The sequence below is a fragment of the Phyllobates terribilis genome, unplaced genomic scaffold (genome assembly GCF_046119375.1).
Source record: "Phyllobates terribilis strain yellow unplaced genomic scaffold, ASM4611937v1 Scaffold_5__5_contigs__length_657084704, whole genome shotgun sequence".
Taxonomy (NCBI): domain Eukaryota; kingdom Metazoa; phylum Chordata; class Amphibia; order Anura; family Dendrobatidae; genus Phyllobates; species Phyllobates terribilis.
This window is the reverse complement of record NW_027362765.1, coordinates 486325030-486338834: the sequence shown is the minus strand read 5'-3', so window position 1 is coordinate 486338834 and position 13805 is coordinate 486325030. Positions and strand designations below refer to the sequence as shown.

Here is a 13805-nt window from a genome sequence, read left to right as displayed (position 1 = left end):
ATAGGGGCACATCTACTGACAGGGAAAATGGTAGTCACAAGTCAATATAGGAAGAATAAGAGGAACTGTATAACACAAGGTTCTAAGAAAAGATTCATGGACATTGTTATTTTATGTAGAATACGAGACTTTACCAGACCATTATAGCTGACAGCTCGTCTTTAAATTGTGTTAGAGCTAGTTAACTATATAATTTTAACTTTGCAAAATGTTTAAAGAATGACTAAACTTTAATTTTTTTATTCACATATTGATCAGTTATTACAAAGTTACAAAACTTTGTCCTGCACATGCTGAAAGGGCTGTTTCATCTGCCTTCTTCATGCACTTTGAGTAGCTGATTTCAACTGCAGGTCTAGCAAATATCTGTACTTCTGTGCGCGCTTCTCCGCATTTTCCCCCATGCTCAGACAGGGAGAGCGTCTGTAAATGATGTCTGAGCATGGAGGAAGGGAGTAGAGAAATGCACACTGGAGTACGGTTATTTGCTAGACCTGGAGTTCAAAACATCTACTCTAAGTGCATGAAGAAGGCAGATGAAACAGCCCTTTCAGCAAGAAGTTTGAGAGGAAAGGAAGCGAGAAAGTATTGGAGTACATTATAAAGATTTACAACTTCGCAAAGACTGATCAATAATTAAATATAAAAAATTAGTTACTCTTAAAGGCAGAGATACATTTGTGTATTTTTTGCAAAACCAAGATGTGAATCTCATTAGCTGGAATATAAAAGTCCTTCTATTTAAACTCCGCAAACTTAGCAAATACAACGTGGAAAATACGTGGCCTTTGATCACAGATGGTAGTGTGGCTATAGCTTTGTTTCTTCCAGCTGGGCAAAGTACAATATTTTGTGTTAAGTGTATGATTTGGTCCAACAGCTTCAATTGTTCTAAAAAGTTATATTGACACAAACGTTATAACCAGGACATCTACATTATGTTGAAGGAAGGTCATTTTCTTATAAATTAACTGCAAATAATAGAACAATATTTTTTCACAGATTTTTACATTATAATTCTGCTCCAAAACCTCACACTTGGTGCATGGAATGATAAATGGGGTGGTCTGGGATTTAAAAAAAATAATGGCCTGAGTGTAGGAAATATGTTAGAATAACGATTATTTATCCATTCAATCCTTCATCGCACAGGTTGGCCCTGCAACAATTGTGTCCCGATCATCATTCACGTGACCGCAGCAGCAAACAACTGGCCTAAGTGTTGACATTCGCATACATGGCGCAGATATCATTCAGCGGTCACATGAATGATGGATGCGAGGTCATCGCTGGAGCAAGTAATAAATTATTGCAACCAATTTCCCGGGATTAGGTTAATTTTTTTTTAATCCCCAATTTCAGGTAATTAAAAAAAAATGATGATGATGATGATGATGATGGATTCCACTCCCAAAAATATGTATTTGGTTTTCAGGGGTTTACAATTTTAATATCTCTGCTTGCTCTCAATGAAGTGGAACATATTTTATGCTTTGAACTAAAGTTGTTCTTTTTCCCGCCTTACACATTTGAACATATTGCAGCATGTTAAAAATTCAAAGACATTTAATTTATAACTTTCATTTCTTGCTCAATTATTGGTCTGTTATTGGAAGGGATATAATGAGGACTTTGGAATATTGTTTTTTATCATGAATTTGCTGATGATCTTTTCACATGGAAAACACAGGTATTGTATTCAGTGCACATTTTCCAGGATTGGCCATACAAACAAGACCAAAATGACTAATTTTGACCAGTTCACCCAATCAACAGTTTTCAAATGCCAGTGACCAATTGGCATTTGCTGATAAAGCAATGGTTATGTTGGATTTTTCTCAGTGATCAGCTACGGAAATTACATACTTATAGTTCAACTGGCCAATGACGGCTGATCATTTGTCACTCTGCACATGTGCAGTCCGTTTTGTACATTTGTTTAGACTATATCCCTGATCTTTCAGCAAAGTCTGAACTGTTGATGGTAGCACTGTTCATACAAATGATCCAATGTACAACTGATGCATCACATCGTGGCAAATAAGGATCTTAAAATGAATTTGTCACCAGGTATTTGTTAACCCATCTGAGAGCAGCATGATGTAGAGACAGAGATGATGATTCCAGCAATGTGTCACTTACTGGGCTGCTTGTTGTAGTTTCACTGTTTCATTTGCCACAGATTTACCAGTTCTCTGAATGCGGAGCTCTGCATAACGCCACCCACACCACTGATTGGTAGCTTTCTGTGTACACTGTACATAGGCAGAAAGCTGCCAATCAATGGTGGGGGCGTGGTTACACAGAGCTGATGAATATGAAGGACACCATGGCAGCAGGTTTACTAGTCCTGTTGATAAAAATGTGATTTTATCAAAATGACAGGAAGCAGACCAGTGAGTGACATATCACTGGAATCAGGGTGTTAGGCTCACCTGGTGAGGAGGATCCTCCAAGTCTAAGGTCCGGGTGGGCACATGAGCCACGAGTGTCGGAGCAGCTTACGGGTGAGGCACGCAGGGCACAGATAGCAGAAGTACTAGAAGCCGCAGGCAGACAACGTTCCATCTTCCATAAAGTGCAAAATATTTATTGATACAAAAAGGATTCCATATAAAATAGCAACGCGTTCCAAAAGAAAAGCTGCGTTCTTTATCAAAGAACAGCCATAGGCAGACAGGTAGCTGAGGTGCTGGAAGCCGCAGGCAGACAGGTAGCTGAGGTGCTGGAAGCCGCAGGCAGACAGGTAGCTGAGGTGCTGGAAGCCGCAGGCAGACAGGTAGCTGTGGTGCTGGAAGCAGCAGGCAGACAGGTAGCTGTGGTGCTGGAAGCAGCAGGCAGACAGGTAGCTGTGGTGCTGGAAGCCGCAGGCAGACAGGTAGCTGTGGTGCTGGAAGCCGCAGGCAGACAGGTAGCTGTGGTGCTGGAAGCCGCAGGCAGACAGGTAGCTGTGGTGCTGTAAGCCGCAGGCAGACAGGTAGCTGTGGTGCTGGAAGCCGCAGGCAGACAGGTAGCTGTGGTGCTGGAAGCCGCAGGCAGACAGGTAGCTGTGGTGCTGGAAGCCGCAGGCAGACAGGTAGCTGTGGTGCTGGAAGCCGCAGGCAGACAGGTAGCTGTGGTGCTGGAAGCCGCAGGCAGACAGGTTGCTGTGGTGCTGGAAGCCGCAGGCAGACAGGTTATCTGTACACAAACTAAATGTCTTCATATGAAGATACCGGTGTGTGTCTTGGTAAGCCTTACATAGGACTGCATGAGAACACACTGGGCCATCTGCAAAGCCCTGAGTGGAGCACAATTTAGAATTTAGTGGACCAGGGTGAGGGAAGAAAAGAGAGGATCCAATACAGGTATGTAACACAGGGTCTCTGTCTACATTATGCTGCTCTTCGATAACATAGCAAAAAATCCGCCGACAGGTTCCCTTTAAATGTATGGCCAGTTTAAAATGATAGATGTCTCAACAACTATCAGAGTTAGTGCGATTCCTAGCCGTCGATTTTTACAGCTTTAAGGATTTTGAGAAAGCATGAAAATCTCACTCAAATACACGAACTTAAACAGACCCATTAGATGTGATCCATATATACTATAAATATAATTTTTTTTTTTTTTTTGCAGGGGGGGGGGGGGGGGGATCATGCTGCCTTGTGTAATTTTTTCAATCATTATGCCCCATACAGAATCTCTGCACTACACACTGATTCACTGCAGCTTTTCTGCACCCAGTGCATCCCTCACTGCACTGCTGCTCGTATATACGGTAGATCATTGTGTCGGTTGCGTATACAGTGGGTATGGAAAGTATTCAGACCCTTTAAATTTTTCACTCTTTGTTTCATTGCAGCCATTTGGTAAATTCTAAAAAGTTAATTTTTTTTCTCATTAAAGTACACTCTGCACCCCATCTTGACTGAAAAAACCCCAGAAATGTAGACATTTTTGCAAATTTATTAAAAAAGAAAAACTGAAATATCACATGGTCATAAGTATTCAGACCCTTTGCTCAGTATTGAGTAGAAGCCCCCTTTTGAGCTAGTACAGCCATGAGTCTTCTTGGGAATGATGCAACAAGTTTTTCACACATGGATTTGGGAATCCTCTGCCATTCTTCTTTGCAGATCCTCTCCAGTTCCGTCAGGTTGGATGGTGGACGTTGGTGGACAGCCATTTTCAGGTCTCTCCAGAGATGCTCAATTGGGTTTAGGTCAGAGCTGTGGCTGAGCCAGTCAAAAATGGTCACAGAGTTGTTCTGAAGCCACTACTTTGTTATTTTAGCTGTGTGCTTAGGGTCATTGTCTTGTTGGAAGGTGAACCTTCAGCTAAGTCTGAGGTCCAGAGCACTCTGGAAGAGGTTTTCATCCAGAATATCTCTGTACTTGGCCGCATTCATGTTTCCTTCAATTGCAACCAGTCATCCTGTCCCTGCAGCTGAAAAACACCCCCATAGCAGGATGCTGCCACCACCATGTTTCACTGTTGGGACTGTATCGGGCAGGTGATGAGCAGTGCCTGGTTTTCTCCACACATACCGCTTAGAATTATCACCAAAAAGTTCTATCTCCGTCTCATCAGACCAGAGAATCTTATTTCTCATAGTCTGGGAGTCCTTCATGTGTTTTTGAGCAAACTCTATGCGGGCTTTCATATGTCTTGCACTGAGGAGAGGCTTCCGTTGGGCCACTCTGCCATAAAGGCCCGACTGGTTGAGGGCTGCAGTGATAGTTGACTTTGTGGAACTTTCTCCCATCTCCCTACTGCATCTCTGGAGGTCAACCACAGGGATCATGGGGTTCTTCTTTACCTCTCTCACCAAGCCTCTTCTCCCACGATTGCTCAGTTTGGCTGGACGGCCAGGTCTAGGAAGACTTCTGGTGGTCCAAACTTCTTCTATTTAAGGATTATGGAGGCCACTGTGCTCTTAGGAACCTTGAGTAATACAGACATTCTTTTGTAACCTTGGCTAGATCTATGCCTTGCCACAATTCTGTTTCTGAGCTCCTTGGGCAGTTCCTTTGAGCTCATTATTCTCATTTGGTCTGACATTCACTGTGAGCTGTGAGGTCTTATATAGACATGTGTGTGCCTTTCCAAATCAAGTCCTATCAGTTTAATTAAACACAGCTGGACTCCAATGAAGGAGTAGAACCATCTCAAGGAAGATCACAAGGAAATGGACAACATGTGACTTAAATATGAGTGTCTGAGCAAAGGGTCTGAATACTTATGACCATGTGATATTTCAGTTTTTCTTTTTTAATAAATTTGCAAAAATTTCTACATTTCTGTTTTTTTTTTCAGTCAAGATGGGGTGCAGAGTGTACTTTAATGAGAAAAAAAAAAGAACTTTTTAGAATTTACCAAATGGCTGCAATGAAACAAAGAGTGAAAAATTGAAAGGGGTCTGACTACTTTCCGTACCCAATGTAGAAAGGGATCAAAGCACAGATAACATGTCAGTTTAGTTGCCTTACAATTGGGTGAAATATGCAAAGTGCATTGTGCAGAATCAGAATTAAAGAACCAAACTGTCTCCTGAAAGTTCATGAATAAAGTAGTATGCTGAAAAATAATGCTCATTCAGACTGCTAAATCCCATCTTCACTGTTACCATCCACACACGGCTCTTCTCTAGTCAACTATTTTAGTCAAGAATTCTTCATGTATGGGCTAATCTCATAATTAAAACGTGAAAACTGCTGAGAATGGAGCCCAATGAATTTGCTTCTCCTAGTTGTAGTGATAGTGAATCTAAGAATGGCTGGTCCTCCATCAACCATTTGTAATGGTCTATTATTGAGGAAGTGTGCCTTTCCCATCTACTGTCAGGTCCATATTTAATGTCAGCTACATCGTGGAACATTGGAAAAGCAAAATTATTGAATCAAAAATCACACCATAAAATCCATATAACTAAAATCCATTTGGAAAGCAAGCAAAAAAATGTTCTCTCTAAATATTGCACATAACCTCCCATAGAGCACCATAATTATACAGCAATTATTGTCATACTGTCATAATACTGAATGCATGCAAGGCCCGCTCAAGCTGATGGTTAACCCCGTCACCTGAGATGGAGGAAACACAAATCATTGATGATACATAGGAATCTACCTTAAAGCTGAACAACAGTACCCATTGCCTATCAGCAGCTGGTGGACTATAAATCCTAGTTTCGGTTTATTGCTTCCCCAATAGCTAAGAAGCCCACCTTACTTAATCATCATCTCACAGCTCATCCTCAGAGGTACGAGTTACATCTGTAAGTTGACATTCGTCTTTTACATGGCATCTGTTAAGAAGGTGGCTGTACTGCTTCTTCAAATCCTCAAAAACACAGACAGACTCTTGAGAATGGGGAAAAGGAAGAAGATTCTCATTAAGCAGCATCTGAACTTGATACTCTTCCCTAGGATTCTCTGCAAAGTCACAATGGTACAAGACCAACACCAGGTTGGAAGCATAAGGCACGATTCTGCCGCTGCGAAACTTCTGCTCCAGGTGTGTGGAGAAGTTGTCTGCCATCAAAGGTTTCTCATCCTTAAACAGTCCCATTAGAGCCAACAATGGCAAGAGAGTCTCCGCATGTCCAAACTGCATAACCACAGGAGTGGAGATTTGCTGAGATCTGTAAAAAAAAAAAAAAAAAACTTACATTATCAGTCAAGCAATTATTTTGCATGCAAAATCAGAGATCCCATAAAGAGCTTTAGGGTGACAATGGGGGCAGGTAGTTCAAGACAGCATACCATTCTACCCCAAAATGGATTTAAGTCAACAAAATCAGCTTTATGCTTTATGTAAATGAGACTGCAAGTGCATTTATCGATGGGATGATTCTGGCTAGTGCATCGATCCTTTGCATTATTCACTTACCACCCTCCCAGGTGCCTGATTGACATCTACCGCTCTACTACTTCTCCTAAAGCAATGGTTCTCAACTCCAGTCCTAAAGATCCACCAACAGATCATGTTTTCAGGATTTCCTTAGTATTGCACAGATGATGGAATTATTACCTGTGTAATACTAATGAAATGCTGAAAATATGATCTGTTGGTGGGTCTTGAGGACTGGAGTTGAGAACCACTGTTCTAAAGCAAGAAGCACAGTCGTTTTGCACAATTGGGCATTTTGGACTTCTGCTGTGACCCAGACCTAGTATACTGAGCGAATAATGCAGATAATCGATGCAGTAGTCGGAATCGGCCGTGCCCTCGATCAACTTTTAGTCTCCTTTATATAAGAATTCAAAGTTAATTTTTATCAAGTACAGATAGTCAGAAAAAGGTATATGAACGTGTCATTTTCAAACCTATCCACAAACATAATTATTTTAGTGACCCTAAAGTAACAGATCTCCTCTAAGAATGAACATAAATAATCAAGTAGTTAGCATGGTGTACTTTCTCCTACACACAACAAATGTTTGACAAAGCATCACAATACGTTGCCTCTTCTCACCCTCACATAGGTGTCTAATTGTGGCGAGGCTCATGCCTTCGCTTATACTTTGCGGTTCTGCTTAACACCCCTGCTCCAACCCTATGCACAGATAGATGGATGAACACACCGATAAAGACAGTTTTAGCTGACAGTCCAATGTGTATGGGACCATAAGACACTTATCATAGAAGTTATGGATTTGCCATGTCCATTTTCAGACTGCCGATCCTTTTGTTCTCTTCAAGATAAGCCGCCGCTAGAAATGTCTACAGCGGCTCGCTAACGGAGAACACAGGAGCACTTGGCAAGGCACACTCTGGGAGAAGTCCAGATAGATGCCGGCCGAACGATCAGCTGAACCATCATTCGGTCGATGGCCATCTAATGTGTATAGGGGAGCACCTCATCAACTAAAACAACTATCCAACTGTCCTCAAGGTCAGCTTTGCTCAATGATGACATAGTAGGACGCAAACTACACACAACTGTCTCCCACAGACAATATCGTCTGTTAGAAATTCCAGAAAATATGCCTTTTCCAAGAACGAAACTAAAAAACCAAAAACGTCAACATTTTAAAGGATAATTAACATCATAGAGGACAAACTTTCCAAATATGAAGCTGTTTGATCAGTATGGAATCTTAGGCAATAAAACCAAATAAAGCAGCTGCCTCTACTACAGGGTGGGCCATGTATATGGATACACCTACATTAAATGGGAATGGTTGGTGATATCAACTTCCTGTTTGCGGCACATTAGTATATGGGAGGGGAAAAAATTTTCCAGATGGGTGGTGATCATGGCGGCCCTTTTGAAGTCGGCCATTTTGGATCCAACTTTATTTTTTTCAATGGGAAAAGGGTCATGTGACACATCAAACTTATTGAGAATTTCATAAGAAAAACAATGGTGTGCTTGGTTTTAACATAACTTTATTCTTTCATGAGTTTTTACAAGTTTATGACCACTTATAAAATGTGTTCAAAGTGCAGCCCATTGTGTTGGATTGTCAATGCAGCCCTCTTCTCCCACTCTTGACACACTGATAGCAACACCACAGAAGAAATGCCAACACAGGCTTCCAGTATCCGTTGTTTCAGATGCTGCACATCTCGTATCTTCACAGCATAGACAATTGCCTTCAGATGACCCCAAAGATAAAAGTCTAAAGGGGTCAGATCGGGAGACCTTGGTGGCCATTCAACTGGTCCACGACGACCAATCCACTTTCCAGGAAACTGTTCATGTAGGAATGCTCGGACCTGACACCCATAATGTGGTGGTGCACCATCTTGTTGGAAAAACTCAGTTAACGTGCCATCTTCAGTGCATAAAGAGGGCAACACATCATCATGTAGCAATTTCAGATATCCAGTGGCATTGAGGTTTCCATTGATGAAAAATGGCCCCACTATCTTTGTACCCCATATACCACACCATACCATCAATTTTTGTGTTCCAACAGTCTTGGAGGGATCTATCCACTGTGGGTTAGTGTCAGACCAATAGCGGTGGTTTTGTTTGTTAACTTCACCATTCACAAAAAAGTTTGCCGCATCACTGAACATAATGTTCTGTGTAAACTGAGGGTCCTGTTCAAATTTTTGTTTTGCCCATTCAGCAAATTCAGTGCGCCGATCTGGGTCATCCTCATTGAGATGCTGCAGCAGCTGGATTTTGTAAGGGTGCCATTTGTGAGTAGCTAATATCCGCCGAAGGGATGTTCGACTGATGCCACTCTCCAGTGACATGCAGCGAGTGCTGAACTGTGGACTGTTGCTGAATGAAGCTAGGGCAGCCACTGATGTTTCTTCATTAGTGACAGTTTTCTTACGTCCACATTTTGGCAAATCCAACACTGAACCTGTTTCACGAAATTTGGCAAGAAGTTTGCTAACTGTAGTATGGGAGATGGGTGGTCTCGTAGGGTGTCTTGCATTGAAATCTGCTGCAATGACCAGGGTACTATGTTCACCAGACATCAACACAATTTCTATCCGCTCCTCACGTGTTAACCTCTGCGACATGTCAATGGCTGTAAACAAAGAGAAACTTGTAAATAACTCATGAAAGAATAAAGTTACGTTAAAACAAAGCACACCATTGTTTTTCTTATGAAATTCTCAATAAGTTTGATGTGTCACATGACCCTCTTCCCATTGAAAAAACTAAAGTTGGATACAAAATGGCTGCCATGGTCACCAACCATCTGGAAAAGTTTTCCCCCTCCCATATACTAACGTGCCACAAACAGGAAGTTGCTATCACCAACCATTCCCATTCAATTTAGGTGTATCCATATAAATGGCCCACACTGTAGATTTAAATCCACTAGTATGTACTGCAGTACTACAATTTATTCTTCAAGACTGAAGAAGATGTACATTTTGTTTTTACGTGCTAAATGCTTTGGTTCATTTAGTCCTTTTCCCCCTAATAACACCTCTTTGAGGGGCGAGTCTAAATGTTAAGGAGAGTTGCCTCATGACTTTGTAGCGCCGACTTATTTCAGAATATAATAAGCCCAATAAAGATAGACCATGAATGCGAGTAATCATCCTCCAAATAAATAATGGAGATAATACAAAAAATATAATAAAGTTAATCCACACAATTTGAAAAAAGTAGACCAACGAGGTTCTCAAATAATACTTGCCAAATTGAATCTAAAACATTAGCTCAGACGTCAAGATTAACCATCTATAAATGCTCCAGTCCTCGCAGCCTTGCAACTGAGTAATAGAGGCAAAATTACCAATCAGAATATAATACTGTGATGAAAGTTCAAGCATCAAAAGCTAGAAAGAAATGAATCCAGATGTCCACCATACCTGACGCACGTTTCGCACAATGCGCTTCATCATAAGCACTATTTTAGACTATGGTTAACTGCTGAGCATACCCCCATTACATACAATAACATTCATAATGTAGCATTACGCTCACAGTCAGCGAGTTTATACTCGTTAAGAAGTATATATTGACAATGATGTATTTTACTGCCTAGGTGTCCACGTTGTTGTTAATAACTTCTGTCTTTTCCACCCTATTACCATTTACAAGATTCTAAAGTCTATTAATTATCACATGAAGAAGTACAGTGTGTGGAAGTCTGATATCAAGTTTAAGAGGTGGAGGAATGGCAATACAGAGGGGGTAATGACACCCATCACCCTTACTAAATTAGTTCCACTGCCTTTTTTTCGTGCATCCACATAAAGAAAAATAATACTATGAAAACAACTAATAAGGAGCTTACACTCTCTCACAAAGGACTTGTATTATTCTCACAGAAGATCACTTTACATATCTTGCTATCACAGCGTAGATAACGTGCATGTTAAGCTCAACTCATACTGTAGTGGATTTATAAACTAACTCTGAATAGGGATTGTAATACCTAGATTTGTACGGATTTGTGTTTTCAGTCAAAACAATGCATAAGAGAACTGAAATATAAAAAATAATAGGATCAATCTTGTGGTTTTGGAATATATATTTATTCTATAGCACCAGCATATTACACAGACCCTGTGCTTTTTGGGGGGTATATTGTAATTACTCTGTCTAAAATGCACTCAACATGAAAAACAGTGTATATGTTGCCCGGAATTTGCTTTGCTTATCGGTAGATAAAAAATTAATTCTCCATGGGACTACCAAAGATAGCCAAGTACAGAGCTCAGATTTTTTTCGTCAGTCCCATTGGGAATGAATGGAGTGGTGCACTGGTGGACACAGACAAAAAGGGCCCCTGTGCAATAACAATATATGGGCCCCTTGCGGTCCAATAGCTCATCATTATGCACAGTTCCACATGGTTTGAGGTGGAAATGGGCCCCATTACCTTTTGAGCCCCTGTGCCGCTGCACAGGTTGCACCAATGATATGTCCGCCCCTGGTGATGTGTATGCCTGACCTCAGCGCCATTCAGATGGGGCTCTGCAGAGCTCGATTCTCAGAATAGATGGGGGTCCCAGAAGTTGGACCATGACAAATTAGCAAGTAATTACCTATCGTGCAGAGAGGTAGTAGCTTCTAAAGAAAGGGAAAACCTTTAAGTACAAATCCTTAGGGACCAGTCTAGCTATAATTGTGGATACATCCATAGGGGCAATACCATTTATACTGCACAGATACTACATTATGCAGGACTACATTATATGAGGGGCAAAGAGGTGCAATTTTGACCCTCTATAGTCCACATCAACAGTAATAGGCATGAGAATCCGCATTTATACCACAGTAAAAAAAAATTGTCTCTAGTAAGCAAATGTCAAAGATCACATAAGTCTAAATGCCCAATTATACACAAGGATGACTGAGAACCGAGTGTTATAAAGACTCTTGTTCCCAATCATCGGCCCGTTTAAACATACCGCCAATCACCCATGAACAAGCTTCCTTCTACATCTGTTGGCAGAACAATGCCCCGTATCAACTGGAAGTGCTGCAGACATAATGGGCAATGTATCGGATTGACGAGACTTCTGTCCACATCAGTTTGTGACGGCCACTGTGAATGGGTCATTAAACTAACACTACTTGTTAATGAGCCTTAATGATTAAAAAAAAACAAGGTATGTACTTGTATAAAGTATGCAAGACTAAAGGAGATTATGCCTGCCTTACAGATAGGATTACAAGTAGAGGACATAATGTAAGTGTTCAAGGTAATCAGTCTATAGCCTACTGATATGTGATCTGACACTGCATTTACTGGTACTTCTATCTAGTCTCCTCCCAGATCTCACATCAACAGCAGTTAAAACAAAATTATCTGAAATATAATTGACAGATATGGATTATGTAATTGATCAAATATATAATTACTTGCAATAAAAGTTAAAATCAGTGACATGAACCTGCTGACTTCCCTTCAGCAATGCTCAATTTACAGTTAAGCGCAGCATCAAAGTGAAATATGGTACAAAGTCATCATCCCATTCATTCCACATGTTATTACCAGATTATCACATAATACATTCCTATGTTTCATTCTTTCTTAAAAATGTTATCCACTACTCAGTCATCCGCTGCTCGTGATCCCATTGAAAACAGGAGGTGCCAATATCCTGTCTAAAGATGGGAGAATCGATTTGCAGAACTCTGGTCCATAGGCCAGGTCAGTACTCCGTAACTGCTGGGCGGGAGACCTGCAAAACCTCCTTACTTCGCGTCATTCTCAGCCCCACTCTAAACTAGAACTGGCATGACGCTATCATTGTGGCGTGATGCCCACCCAACATTACAAAATTAAAAGAGCAGCCGGAAATGCTGAGTAATAAGGAGATTGGCATGCCTCAGTCCAGCAGACACAGATTACCAACCTGGCTATTGGACCGGATTCGATTCTCCCACCTCTAATTCTGTACGCTCAGTCACCTGACCAAGGAGGCAATCAATTTGCTGTAGGGTCTGGAGTCATCTTAATGGAAGTAATGATGTCACCGTCCGTCAGTCACCTGGAGTGATGGACTTTTGTAGCGGTAAGTAATGCTATTTTTTTATTTTAGAATGGTCTCTAATCATTGTAAAGAGTGGGTAGGAATTGAAGACTATCAATAATAGCGGACTACTTCTGATCTTAAAGGAAACCTGTTAGGTGAGAAAACGCTATTAATCTACAGATATGGGGTTAATATGCTCTAATGCGGAGCCTGCTGTCAGTCAGTGCCAGGGGTGCAGTTACCAGGGCAGTAGAGTCGGAATCATGGAGTCGGTGTCCATTTTGGTGGAGTCAGTCGGTATAAAATGGACCTACTCAGACTCCTAAAATATATAATATATTGAGTACAGTAGTACAGGACAGTATGTGCTGTAAATGTTTTCATAAGAATTTGGGAAAGTTATGAAATGTCCTATAAATGTCTGTTCTGTTCCTGATCTAAGGGTCTCGGCTTTTAGTTGAGATGAACCTGTGCTACTCTTTATGTACACGCTCAGTAGTGAGGCCGGGCTGTGGAGTCAGGAGTCAGGGAAATTGAGGAGTCAGAGGTTTGGCTTACCGACTCCACAGCCCTGGCGGTTACAGCTGCTGCTGTCTATACACAGAACAGTGAATTAAACCACACTTCCCCCTATGACTGGAAGAGCGAGGCTGCCGGGGAGAATAAAGTTAATTTCCTCCCAGCAGTGGGGTTCTACAGGTGCATCTCACTAAATTAGAATATCATCAAAAAGTTAATTTATTTCATTTATTTCATACAAAAAGTGAAACTCATATTATATAGAGTCATTACAAACAGAGTGATCTACAGTATTTCAAGTGTTTATTTCGGTTAATGTTGATGATTATGGCTTACAGCCAATGAAAACACAAAACACAAAAGTCATTATCTCAGTAAATTAGAATACTTCA

At 41.1% G+C, this 13805-nt stretch overlaps 1 protein-coding gene across 2 annotated transcripts in view; it reads right to left on the bottom strand.

The window, feature by feature from the left end:
• Positions 1-5333: 5333 nt before the first annotated feature.
• The window catches only part of MINPP1 (multiple inositol-polyphosphate phosphatase 1), a 75341-nt gene continuing 66869 nt past the window's right edge, over positions 5334-13805 (bottom strand). The window contains exon 6 of one of the 2 annotated variants that reach the window (XM_073685505.1): positions 5334-6625. In XM_073685505.1, coding sequence (XP_073541606.1) covers positions 6226-6625 — 400 coding nt within the window. In that variant the 3' untranslated portion in view covers positions 5334-6225. The remainder of the gene's footprint in view (positions 6626-13805) is intronic. The other variant, XM_073685504.1, reaches the window with a different exon arrangement.